The 13,036-nt window shown below is 54.6% G+C and overlaps 1 protein-coding gene across 6 annotated transcripts in view; it reads left to right on the forward strand.

The window, feature by feature from the left end:
- Window positions 1-13,036, forward strand: part of LOC116951486 (uncharacterized) — a 29,367-nt gene that overhangs the window by 13,123 nt on the left and 3,208 nt on the right. For all 6 annotated transcript variants that reach the window (XM_076073719.1, XM_076073718.1, XM_076073717.1 and 3 more), the window contains 10 exons: window positions 153-271; window positions 871-1,186; window positions 2,504-2,718; window positions 5,401-5,605; window positions 6,377-6,522; window positions 7,070-7,283; window positions 8,440-8,553; window positions 10,130-10,242; window positions 11,495-11,702; window positions 12,531-12,711. In XM_076073719.1, the coding sequence (XP_075929834.1) occupies window positions 153-271; window positions 871-1,186; window positions 2,504-2,718; window positions 5,401-5,605; window positions 6,377-6,522; window positions 7,070-7,283; window positions 8,440-8,553; window positions 10,130-10,242; window positions 11,495-11,702; window positions 12,531-12,711 (1,831 nt within the window). The remainder of the gene's footprint in view (window positions 1-152; window positions 272-870; window positions 1,187-2,503; window positions 2,719-5,400; window positions 5,606-6,376; window positions 6,523-7,069; window positions 7,284-8,439; window positions 8,554-10,129; window positions 10,243-11,494; window positions 11,703-12,530; window positions 12,712-13,036) is intronic.

Consider the following 13,036-nt stretch of genomic DNA (forward strand, 5'->3'; position numbering starts at 1 on the left):
TCAACATCGTTTACTGCTACCACCACCACCACCATCATTACCACTACTACCAACATTATCATCCTCATCGACCGCTACCACCACAATCGTCATCATCATGGTCGCTGCTACGAGAACCACCGTAACCACCACGTCGCCACTGCCGCCCGCAGAGTGGCCGTGCAACGCGACGCTTCGTGAGCCGGGGGTGTTTGCAACGCCCTGGTACCCAGCAACGCACCCTGCCAACCACCAGTGCACCTGGACCCTGCAGGCACCGCCCGGATTCAGGGTACGAGCACGGGGACTCACACACACCTGGGTGGACTCACACCTGGGTCGACTCACACCTGGGTGGATTGTCACACCTGGGTGGACTCACACCTGGGTGGACTCACACCTGGGTGGACTCACACACACCTGGGTGGACTGTCACACCTGGGTGGATTGTCACACCTGGGTGGACTCACACCTGGGTGGACTCACACACACGCATCCATGTGAACACACAGAACGCCACTAAGTGGCGGTGACGTCACCACGGCGCTTGTGCCAGGCTATGTGCACGTTAAGGCCAAACAACCCGCTACCTCCTCGTTGGTGCCGGACGGCAACGATCTGGTGAGCAGTGCCATGGGGTGGGGGGGGGGGGGCGGGGGTGGGAGGGCCAATTTCAATCGGCCATTGCCCTCATGGCGTTTGTAGCCACCACAGTGGCCAAAGGGGGCTCTGGACAGGCGCGAGGGGCCGGTGACCCGTCCACCTTCAACCCAGGTCCCACTAAACCACGTGAACTCAGGCACGCACGGCCGTCACACCCAGCCGTGCGTGGCCGACTGGCCTCAACAACCCCCCAACCCCGCACCCACCCAGAATGCCCCTCTTCTCCAGGTCCACCTGGAGTTCACCTTCTTCGACATGGAGGCCGCGCTCTTCCAGGAGTGCACCTTCGACTACGTGGCCGTGTTCGACGGCGACGCGGCGGGGGGCGGCCCGGGCGGCCCCACTCCCGCCGCCGGCGCCCCCCCCCCGGCGGCGTCCGCCGCCCCCCCCGCGGCCCCCCCCCTGCGCCGCCTGTGCGGGAACCCCGAGGTGCTGGAGCCCCTGGAGAGCGCGGGGTCACGCATGACGGCCAAGTTCAAGTCCGACTCCAGCATCCAGGGGCACGGGGCGCGCGTGCGGTTCTGGTTCGTGTCGGAGGCGCAGGGTACGTGGAGGGGCAGGGTACGTGGCGGGGAGGGGCAGGGAACGTGGTGGGGAGGGGCAGGGAACGTGGCGGGGAGGGGCAGGGTACGTGGCAGGGAGGGGCAGGGTAAGTGGTGGGGCAGGGTACGTGGTGGGGCAGGGTACGTGGTGGGGAGGGTCAGGTACGTGGTGGGGAGGGGTAGGGTACGTGGCAGGGAGGGGCAGGGTACGTGGCAGGGAGGGGCAGGGAACGTGGCGGGGAGGGTCAGGTACGTGGCAGGGAGGGGCAGGGTACGTGGCGGGGAGGGGTAGGGTACGTGGCGGGGAGGGGCAGGGTACGTGGCGGGGAGGGGCAGGGTACGTGGAGGGGAGGGGCAGGGTACGTGGCGGGGAGGGGCAGGGTACGTGGCGGGGAGGGGCAGGGTACGTGGCGGGGAGGGGCAGGGTACGTGGAGGGGAGGGGCAGGGTACGTGGTGGGGAGGGGCAGGGTACGTGGTGGGGAGGGGCAGGGTACGTGGCAGCTCGAGTTTGATTCCCGCTCGCAAGCCCAACACCGGTAACGATTATCTGAACCGGTCCTGGGCCTCCCCTAGGTCGACTCAAACTCAAATGAGTACCCGGTGTGGTGTGTAAAACATCAGCACTGGGGAGACAAAGGCGGCCGGGCGTGGTGCTGGCCAGCTGCCCTCTCGTGTGTCGTTCCAGCCTTCACAGGTGCTCCCTAACAGCACTTGCCCCAAGAGTATGTTAAGTCTATACGGGGGATCTTTGCCTTGATAATGGTGGTGATGACTATGATGATGGCAGTGGTGGTGGGGATGGTTGTGCTGAACATGGTTGTGGTGTTGGCAGTTATAATTATGATGATGGTGGTAGTGGTGGCAGTGACGATCCTCCTTCCACTATTGATCCTGCTGCTGCTGCTGCTTCTGATGATGCTGCTTCTCATGCTGCTGCTGCTGCTTCTGCTGCTGCTTCTGATGCTGATGCTTCTCATGCTGCTGCTGCTGCTGCTTCTGCTGCTGCTTCTGATGATGCTGCTTCTCATGCTGCTGCTGCTGCTTCTGCTGCTGCTTCTGATGCTTCTCATGCTGCTGCTGCTTCTGCTGCTGCTGCTTCTGATGCTGATGCTTCTCATGCTGCTGCTGCTGCTTCTGCTGCTGCTTCTGATGCTTCTCATGCTGAAGCTGCTGCTTATGCTGCTGCTTCTGATGCTTCTCATGCTGCTGCTGCTGCTTCTGCTGCTGCTTCTGATGCTGATGCTTCTGCTGCTTCTGCTGCTGCTGCTGCTTCTCATGCTGCTGTGGACGATGCTGACGGATGCTTCCCCACCGCCAGTGGGCTGCTCGTCGGTGCTGAGCTCGGAGCAGGTGTTTGGGAGCCCCGGCTTCCCGGCGCCGTACCCGGCGGACGCCGTCTGCGAGTGGATCGTCCGCGCGCCCGCCAACCGCGCCGTCGAGATCCGCTTCCTGCGCTTCGAGCTGAGGTCGCCGGGGGTCACGGGCTCGGGCGCGACGGACGGGACACAAGCCTGCGACTCCTCGCACGACCACGTGAGCGAGGCTTTGCCGTCGTCATCGTCGTCATCATCAGCATGACCCAACAGAAATCGTACTGTCATCGTTGTCAGCTGCGGCATCGTGGCCAATAGCAACCGCTCGAAAAAACCCTTCGAGAGAGTACTTGGTCTCGTCTTCCATGCTGAACAGACGGCCTGGAAGAGGCGTGAGCACCCACGCTTTACACCAGCATACACGACCTGCCAATTGACCGACTGCGGTGTTTTGCCCATTCGTCTTGCCGAGTGGACAGATGCATTGATACACGTTGATAAATTAACGAAGAGGCATTATTCGTTGGGTCAACCGACACGGCCCAGCGGCAGCGTGTTCGCCGCTCGTTGCAGAGGGCCCGCGGTTGGAAATCCCTCGCGGTCTGCACTAGCCGTAGTAATGCCACACGCCATCTGCTTCACTCGCACGGAGGACGTTAAAGATTCCCGTGGCATCTTTCGCGCGAGTAGAACAACCTTTGGCAAATGTAAAAATTTGCCCAATTGGAATTTTTCCAAAGCAATCAGCGCCGGCCTCCCACCCACCACCCCTCAACTCACTCTGGCAGAACCCTCCTGAAAAAGGGTTATAAGACTCGGTGAGGCATTCCTTGACAAACAAGAGTAGTCATAATAATAATGATGTTCCGTGCATGTAAGACGATAGCATTAATATCTCGGAGGGGGAAGGGAGGCTGCATGTGAACCGGGCGTCGCTGCGTTGTCGTCTCAGCTGTCTGTGCGCACACTAAACTATGTTTTAAATATATATATATATATTTTACCACGTAAGGCCCGCTGAGCAATACAGCTTTTTTTCAAAAGCGACCTGGCCACGAATGATCACTTTAACAAAGTGGGTAAATCTTTAACAGCTAAAGACTCGATAAATGCATGTTTCTAAACGTGGAGGGAAAAAGCAGAGGGACCCGGAGAAAAATCCACGCGACCTCGGGGAGAACACGCAAACTCCAAATATACATATACAGCAGGCGTCAGAGTCAGGATTGAACCCACGACCTCCTGTATACCAGGCGAAGGAGTTAACATCTCGCCACACGGAGGCCGGGGAACTTTCCGCTCGCCCGTGCCGGTTCCATAATTAAGCGTAATGACTTCGAAAATCAATACGCTCGGGCCGTTCATATTTCTGCAACAACAAAAATAATAATTTATTATAATGATATTAAAAATCTCAAGGGGGAGCAGGATGGGCGGGGGGGGGGGGGGGGGATGAGGTGGGGGGGGGCGGGCGGCCCGTGGCGGATCGGTTGCCCGGCGCAATTTCTCCGATGACTGAGCTGAGTCGCCAGCACGCGCGACACGCGATCTCGTCCGCATTCCCGCGTAATTACCTGGCCGACAGGTGAGCGGCCCCATCCTCATCCTATCCCCCCCCCCCCCCATTTTACCAGGATCACTACCCCGCCGCTCCCCACCCCCCTACCCCCTCCCCGACTTGTCAATCTGCGGAGATATGCACACTCACGCCTACATCCAATCGCTCACGTGTACATAATGTTAAAGACTCCCACAGGGGTTCAATGTTTAAAGGCCCCCATAAGGTTCAATGTTAAAGGCTCCCATGGGGTTCAATGTTAAAGGCCCCCATTAGGTTCAATGTTTAAAGGCCCCCATTAGGTTCAATGTTTAAAGGCCCCCATTAAGTTCAATGTTAAAGTCCCCCATAAGGTTCAATGTTCAAGGCTACCATGGGGTTTCCTTTTAAGGGCTCTCTTGGGGTTCAGTGGTAAAGGCTGCCATGGGGTTAATTGTTAAAGGCTCCCAAAGGGATCAATATTTAAAGTCCCCCCCATAGACTTCAATGTTAAAGGCTCCCACGGGGTGCATTGTTAAAGTGTCCCTGAAAAACAGAGGGGTCCTCACCTGTAACATCTGGTATTTAACCAACGTTGATTCAAGCGAGCGAGCCCGACTCTATCAGTGACACACGGTCACGCGCGGCTGGGTGTGACTGCCGTGTGTGTGTATGTATGTGCGTGTGTTCAACGGGGTTTAGTGGTATTTGGGTTGAAGGTGGAGGGGTTACCAGCCCCACGCACCTGTCCAGAGCCCCCTTTAGCCGCTTTGGTGGCTACAAACGCCATGAGGGGAATCGCCAATTGAATTTGGGCCTCCCCCCATGGCACTGCTCACCAGAGTTTTGCTTGTGCTGAATCAATGCTGCTGAAGTTATTTTATCCGAAAAATTGGAAGCGACATCACTAACATGGGTATCGTCATCAGCAGCAGCAATAACACCCATCAGCATAATTCTTACTATCCCACCCTCGAAGCAGTAGCAGTAGCATCACCATCAGCCGAAGCAGTTGACATCAGCATGAGGTTGGCACATTCATTGTATCATCATGAGCATCATCGTCAACAGTGACATCATGATCAACAACAGCAGGAGAATCCTTATCATCATTGTCAGTGTTTTCAAGGTTCAAGTTGTTTTTGTTGAACCAGCAGAGAACTCTAAGAGACATGGTGGTTGGGGGGGGGTCGGGTTAATATCTCATTCGAAAAAGTGACCCGGGTCACCAAATTGGACAAAACCCGATAACAAACAGCGGATGATAAAACCTGGCGTTCCGGTGTCCTGACCCCTCATCCTCCCCCCTGCCTTACCACCCCCCTCCCCTACCGACCGACCCCCCTCCTCTCTGCCCGCCAACAGCTAGTGGTGCAGGATGGCCCCAGCACGACGTCGCCCGTGATGGGCCGCTACTGCGGGAGCAGCGCCCCCGAGCTCGTGGTCTCGGGGGCTTCGGCGGTGCGCCTCTCGCTGTGGGCGGCGGCGGCCGGGGCCGGGGCCGGGGGGGCGGTGGGGATGGGGGGGGGCTTCTCCGCGTCCGTCAGATTCGTGACGCCCGTGGCGTACGGTGAGTGGGCACTCGTGCTGGATTATCCTCGCGGCAAAAGTAGCATATGCTACCAGTGCCGGATGAAGCTAGTGCGGGGCCTGTAGCAAATGTCATGAAGGGGCCCTAAATAAAAATTAAAAACACAAATATTAAAACGCAAACTTTTAACTTGCATAGTAAAGTAATTGTATTTTTTCATTTGCTGTACAGCCAGATAATACGACAAATCGCTCACTTGAAACACCTAGTCGTTCGCCAAATCGTACTATGTACTCCCATCGTGTTTTTCGTCTTGTTTGTTGTTGCAGCATTTTGACCCGCCGCTGCTCCTCCAAAAATAAAAAGTGTCCTTTATTTACCCAAGGATGCCCTTCATATAATAATCATAATCATCTTTACTGCAGGAAGCCTCATGATAAAACCTCGATGAATGAATGAATGATTCTGTGACCGTCCTTCTAATATTAGGAAGCCAATGGAGCTATGCATTTTTAAACCATCTGGATTGAAAACTCATTTCTTTAGAACTGCTTTTTGTGTTTAATATGTTGACCTTCCCCCGCACCTCCGATTAGCACGGTTGGCTACGTACGGTGCGAAAGAGGTTCAACATACAGTACGTACAACAGCGGTGACGATGGTGATGACGATGGTGACGATGGCGACAATGACGACGGTGACGATGGCGATACGGTCAGTCCTGGCGGATGTGGTGCCATGCGTACGACGGACGACTGAACAACCGATGAAATGGAACGCCGTCCCCGTGTGCCGCTGCGTCGACGCCAGGCCCCGGTTCCCGCACCTACGCCGTGCGCCTGGGCCCCAGCTCCCCCCGGGCCTTCGCCAGCCCCAACTGGCCCGACCTGTACCCCCGCGACGAGGACGCGAGGTGGGAGCTCACGGCGCCGCTGGGACACCGAATCCTGCTGCAGGTGCGGCGCCAGCACCACGCGTGTCTCTCGCACGGTGACGCAGCACGCGTGTGTCGCACGTGCGTTGGCGTGCGTGTGTGTGTCACGTGGGTGTCTGTGTGTCACGTGTGTGGCACGTGTGTGTGTGTATGTGTGTCACGTGTGTGTGTGTCACGTGTGTGTGTGTGTCACGTGTGTGTCTGTGTGTCACATGTGTGTCTGTGTGTCACGTGTGTGTCACGTGTGTGTGTGTCACGTGTGTGTGTGTGTCGCGTGTGTGTGCACACGGAGGGCGGTTTAAGGCTCAATCTGGAGCTGGCGACTCGATGATGAGGCATGAGCGCTATCATTTTGCTAAACAACAGCGTTCCCTGCCCTTCTCTACCCCTCCCTGCCCTTCCCTGTCCTTCCCTGTACACCTCCCCCCCCCCATGTCCTAGACTTCCTCATCCCAACCTGGTCCACCATGCTTCCTTCATCCCTTCCCCTCCCCTTCTCCCACCGCCACATGCCCCCAACCCGTGCCCCCCGTGGCCCAACCTCTTGCACTCCCCTCTTGCACCATCAGTGGCTGGACTTCCAGCTGGAGGGCGCCTCTCCGCTGAGCTGCCGCTTCGACAGCGTGACGGTGGAGTGGGGCGGCGCTCCCATCGTGCTCTGCTCCGACTCCGTGCCGCCGCCCGTGTCGTCGCGTGCGCGGTCGCTCAACGTCTCCTTCCACAGCGACGCGGGGCTCCACTTCCGCGGCTTCCGCGCCACCATCACGTTCCTGCCCGTAGCAGGTGAGGTCACATACCTGTCCTGTCCGTAGCAGGTGAGGTCACGTAGCTGTCCTGTCCGTAGGCAGGTGAGGTCACGTACCTGTCCTGTCCGTAGCAGGTGAGGTCACATACCTGTCCTGTCCGTAGCAGGTGAGGTCACGTAGCTGTCCTGTCCGTAGGCAGGTGAGGTCACGTACCTGTCCTGTCCATAGCAGGTGAGGTCACATACCTGTCCTGTCCGTAGCAGGTGAGGTCACGTAGCTGTCCTGTCCGTAGGCAGGTGAGGTCACGTAGCTGTCCTGTCCGTAGGCAGGTGAGGTCACGTAGCTGTCCTGTCCGTAGCAGGTGAGGTCACGTACCTGTCCTGTCCGTAGCAGGTGAGGTCACGTACCTGTCCTGTCCATAGCAGGTGAGGTCACGTACCTGTCCTGCATCTAGCAAGTGAGGTCACGTACCTGTCCTGTCCATAGGCAGGTGAGGTAACGTACCTGTCCTGTCTGTAGCAGGTGAGGTCACGTACCTGTCCTGCACGTAGCAAGTGAGGTCACGTGCCTGTCAGTGTCCAGGTAGCTCACTTAACGTGTTGACCAGATGAGTTGTGCACCGGGTTGAGTGTACTGTTTGGCTATTACACAACCGACCTGCTCACCAGGCACCTACATGGCCACACCAGGTGGAAGCACATCCCTCGCCAGTCTCATGCCCGTGGGGACGATTTGCAACGGCGATTTTTTAAATAAAGCTGGTATCTCCGAAGCAATCGAATACTCTCCCATTCATCGGTTCTGTTACTCGACTAATTGTATGGATAAGGTAAACAACAAAAAAAAGTCTGACCTTCGCCCACGTGTGACACTGGATGGGAGCTGATGGGCGGGGTGTTGTGACGTCATCAGAATTGTCAGTTGCGCAACGTTAGGCGTGGCTTGCAGGGGGTTTCCTACCTTTGGCAGGCGACCTCCATTTTTAAAGGGGCCCTTGTAATCAACCACGACAAAAAGCAGTCGTTTACAATTTTTAGGCGTTTAATCGACGAATCACCTCGAATGGACGATAACATTTAATTGAACTCTACTCGGTGTTTAACAATTCTTTCCCCTTGCGATTCGACGAATCATCGCCGATTCCGACGTTCGGTCGCTGCGGCCACGCCCGCGCTCCGCGTTTGTCTGTGCAGATGAGGAGGAGACAACGACGACGAGACGAACGACGACGACGGCCATGGGGCCTCCACAACCCAGCCGGACTGCGAGCACCACCAGCCCCCCAACGCCACCGCCACCGCCCCCCGGTCAGCCGACGCACTCGCACGCTAACTCGCACCGTCGCTCATCCCAAACGTAACCGCGGGCCACCCTGTCAATATGATTACGTAAAAAAAATTTCGCCAGACCTGGCCACAAATGATCACTCAACAAAGTGGCTTATCGTGAGAAAAATCTATAACAGCCAAAGACTCTGTAAATGCACGTTGATTCTAAACGTGGAGGGGAAAACCAGAGGACCTGGAGAAAAATCCACGCGACCACAGGGAGAATATGCAAACTCCAAACATACTGGCGTCAGGGTCAGGATTGAACCCACGACCTCCTGTATACCAGGCGAGGGAGTTAACATCTCGCCACTGCGGCGCCAAACACAGGAAACCTTTTAAGGTTACGATGTGATTTCTTAGTCGTTTCCAGGCTGCACTCTGTCCGTAGCGGTGGGCTCAGTGGGAATTGCCATTTGTTTATCTCAATGCTTGTCAATAGATTATGTAAATGAGTATTTTCCAATTGGGAATTAGTTTTGCGTAGGATTATCAACGTTTCTTTTTTTTTAAATAAAAATAAATCGCGTATCCTTGCTGGTAGGCACGAATGTCGAGCGCGAGGTTAATAGAACACCAGGGGGAACATCAAATACGAAACTTGGCAGTAGCACGGCGTGTCTCCCAACAAGGCTATCTGATTGAGCTTCACAACGGTGATGTTCCATGTAAAAAAGAAAAAAAATCGCTAAAACCCGGCAACGCTCGCATCACTTGACGACGGTATTTGATACGGCTGCGTCGGGTGGAGGACGGTGTGCGACTCACGTTGGCGTTGCGCTCACGTGGTCTGGCTCGAAGACATATCGTGGATGTGTGCCCCTTATTCTGATAAGTAAAAACATTCAATTCCCACATATTCGTCAATAACCCTGTGTGGCCTTAACGAGAGAAAGGTATCATAGGCAACGTTTTGCGCAATGGCTATGAAGACTTTGCCTATTATATATTTTTACTTTTGAAATCCACACAGTGTTGCCATCGACGAATGTGATGAGGTTATCGGTTATTTGTGCTCGGGGGCGCCACTGCCAACGCAGCAGTTTCGCATAATGAATTACTTATCCTCTTTGGTTCTTTCCGTAAAGTCACGTAGAAAGAAAATAAATTAAATAATAGAATACGACGTTTCGATTGCAACACAAGCAATCGTCATCAGGTATAACTCAATTTTGTCTGCGTGTCTCCGTGTCTGTGTTTTGTCTCTCTCTCTCAAATTTAGTTCTACCTGATGACGGTTGCCTGTGCCGCAATCGAAACGTCGTATCCCATTATTTAATTATTATTTTCTTTCTGCGTGACTTTACCGAAAGAAGCAAAGAGTAATTCTTGCAGTCACGAAAGCTTCAAATCGAGTTTGAATTACTTATCGCAATGCACGTATTTACATTTGCACTTAAAAAACGTAAATATCTGCAGTGGTGCGTATGTAACATGACATGCCACAAAGCATGTAAAACAACAGTCGCGTTTAAATGATGAAGTTGCCTTACAGATTTTTTTGTATTATTTGACCGTTAACCCTGAAACCCGTTTACTCTCATGGACTGGACAGTGCGGCAGCTTTTCAGCGGCTCGCTGACGTTCGACAACGTGGAGTTCACGCCGGCGCTGGGCGACAGGGAGAGCAACGTCTTCAGGGCCATGGCAGAGCACGTGGCTCACCTGGTGAGTGCCACGCTCCCATTTCCCAGGGGCCTTAGAGGAGCAGCTCTCTCTTTTTTTTTAAAATCGTGTTTTTAATTAAACAAGAGCGTAATACAGAACGCGAATGACGGGGGGGGGGGGGGGGGCGGGGGGAGGTGTGGTACAGATACTTCGCGAGCAACAACTATAAACTTATTTATTTTACCAGGTAAGGCCCGCTGAGCTATGTAGCTCTTTTTCAGGAGAGACCTGGCTACCGCAAATGATGGCTCAACGAAGTGGCTCATCGCGTGGAAATTTGTAGCAGCCAAATATTCTAAACACGCGTCGATTCTAAACGTAGAGGGAAAAACCGGAGGACCCGGAGAAAAATCCATGCGAGCACGAGGAGAAAACCCGAGGCCAGGTGCCCTCAGGGTAGGGACCGGAAAAAGGTGGCTGTACTCACTCCCTTACGCCACGTAGGGGGCAACGGTCGGGACCGTGGTATTATTAGGGGAGGGGAAGACGAGGGGAGGAGGGGGGGATGACACTCTCTCTCTTAAAGGCACACGTGCTCCACTCTCGTAAAGGTTGCTCTCTCAAAAGTGCATCACCCTGCTTTAGAGGTGCACCCTTGTAAAGGAAAACTGTCTCTTGAAGGTGCAAAGATAAAGATCCACCCACATACCCTGAACAGACTGTTGGGGCAAGGTGCTGTTAGCGAGCGCCTATGCAGGCCGGCATGGCACACGAGGAGGTGGGTGGGCAACACCATGCCCTTTTGTCTCCCAGTGGTGATGTTTACACACCACACCAGGTACCCATTTGAGGCTGAGTCGACCTAGTGGAGGCCCATGACCGGTTCAGATAATTGTCACTGGTGTTGGCCGTGAGGGGTTAATCGAATTCGTGTCGCCGGGTTCGTAGCACAGAGGGGTACTCTCCCACAACGGTGCCTTATCTCTTAAAGGGAAAGGATCTCTTCAAGGTGCAGGTGCACACTGACTATGTGCAGCAACTAGCACGTAATCGTTTCCATCCACCGCATCCCTTTCTTCGTACGAGTCATGTGACGGGTAACAAATGACCATACGTAGCAGTGTCATTGCCAGAAGGGGCGAACTTTCAAAGGGAACTTTGCCGCTTGCCAAGGGTGCCGGTTTACATTCAAGAGTGTGCGAGCCTAGCGCCATCCATCGGGGCCACCCGGCAGCCCCCTCTTACCGCCGATCTCGACGGCTGCCCCCCTTGCCCATTGTTGCCGCTGCCCCCACCACCACCACCCGCACAGCTGGAGCAGGCGCTGGGCGATGAGGAGGTGCGCGCGGTGGTGACGGAGTTCGCGCGGGGCAGCGTGGTGGCGCGCTACGAGCTCGCCGTCACGTCCACCCGCCTGGTGTCCGCGGACGAGCTGCAGGGCCGGGTGGCGCGCCACATTGGGCAGCATGGAGGACGCCTCGGGGACCTGGCCGTCGCACCCGGGTCCTTGCACGTGGCCGGTGAGATGCGCGGGCAGTCGTTGCACATGCCCAGCAACATTATCTGTATATAAGTGTATTTTTATTTTACCAGATAAGGCGCACTGAGCTATAGAGCTCTTTTTCAGAAGCGACCTGGCCACAAATGATTGCCCAACGAAGTGGCTTATCGTGTGGAAATGTATAGCAACCAAATACTCTAAACACGTGTTTCTAAATGTGGAGGGAAAAACCGGAGGACCTGTAGAAAAATCAATGTGACCACAGGGAGAACACATTCTTTGGTTCTTTCGATAAAGTCATGTAGGTAGAAAAGTAATAATAAAGTGAATAAAAAGTGAAAAATAATCAAATCAAATAAAACCCATGACGTTTCGATCGCAACACGAGCGGTCGTCATCAGGAAAAGGGGGTTAGCCTCTAAAGGCAAACTATTTATAAAGGTTTAAAATGGGCATAGCCCAAGTGTCAGCAGCATGGGCGGGCAGCTTATGTTAATGTATTGATGGACCACGGCACCGTTGGTGGTGGGTTTCCACCAACAGGGAGAACATTCAAACTCCACATATATAGGCATCAGCGTCGGGATCGAACACACAACCTCCTATATACCAGGCGAGGTAGTTAACATCTCACCACCATGGCACCTCTAACTCTAACCCAAGCCACAACAATGTTCTAAATGTGGTATACACGAATTCTATTCATATCCCTGAACCCTAACCACATCACAACCCTGAGTATGGTATGATAGAGTAAAATCAACACACTGATTTGGCTCTTCTTCATCATCATCATCATCGTCGTCGTCATTGTCGTGTTTATCTTTGTCCTCATTAATATTTCCAGACGGTCCGTCCTCGTCAGCGTCATCATCGTCGTCGTCCGTGTCGGGACCTGGGACCTCGTCGCGTCTTACCGTCGGCCTCTCCGTGGGTCTTCTGCTGCTGCTGGGCATCGTGGCGGCTGTGGCGGCCGTCGTTCTGATGCGGAAGCGCCAAGAGGGGGCCCTGCTCAAGCTTCCGTTCATGTGAAGTTCACGAGACCCACGGGACGACAGCAACACTTATTATTTGATTGTTATTTATTTTAGAGGGGATACATTTCGCGTGTGCACAACATACTCATTCCAGCTGCAACCTCTTGGTAAAATCACCCCCAAAATGAGGGCCGACTAAAGTTGCACGGGTTCACTACCCTATAACCGTAGGGATAGCGGTCGGGAAGAGTGGGTTATCCAAGGAAGGGGGAGAAAGGGGAATAAGGGAAGGGAGGGGTGGGGGGAGAGGACCACGGCAACACTTGAACACAACCCCAACATAAACACCGCAGGACGTGAATCCCACAGCGATCAG

The sequence above is a fragment of the Petromyzon marinus genome, chromosome 43, assembly GCF_048934315.1.
Source record: "Petromyzon marinus isolate PM22_M1 ecotype Great Lakes invasive population chromosome 43, UKy_Petmar_22M1.pri1.0, whole genome shotgun sequence".
In the NCBI taxonomy this organism is placed as follows: domain Eukaryota; kingdom Metazoa; phylum Chordata; class Hyperoartia; order Petromyzontiformes; family Petromyzontidae; genus Petromyzon; species Petromyzon marinus.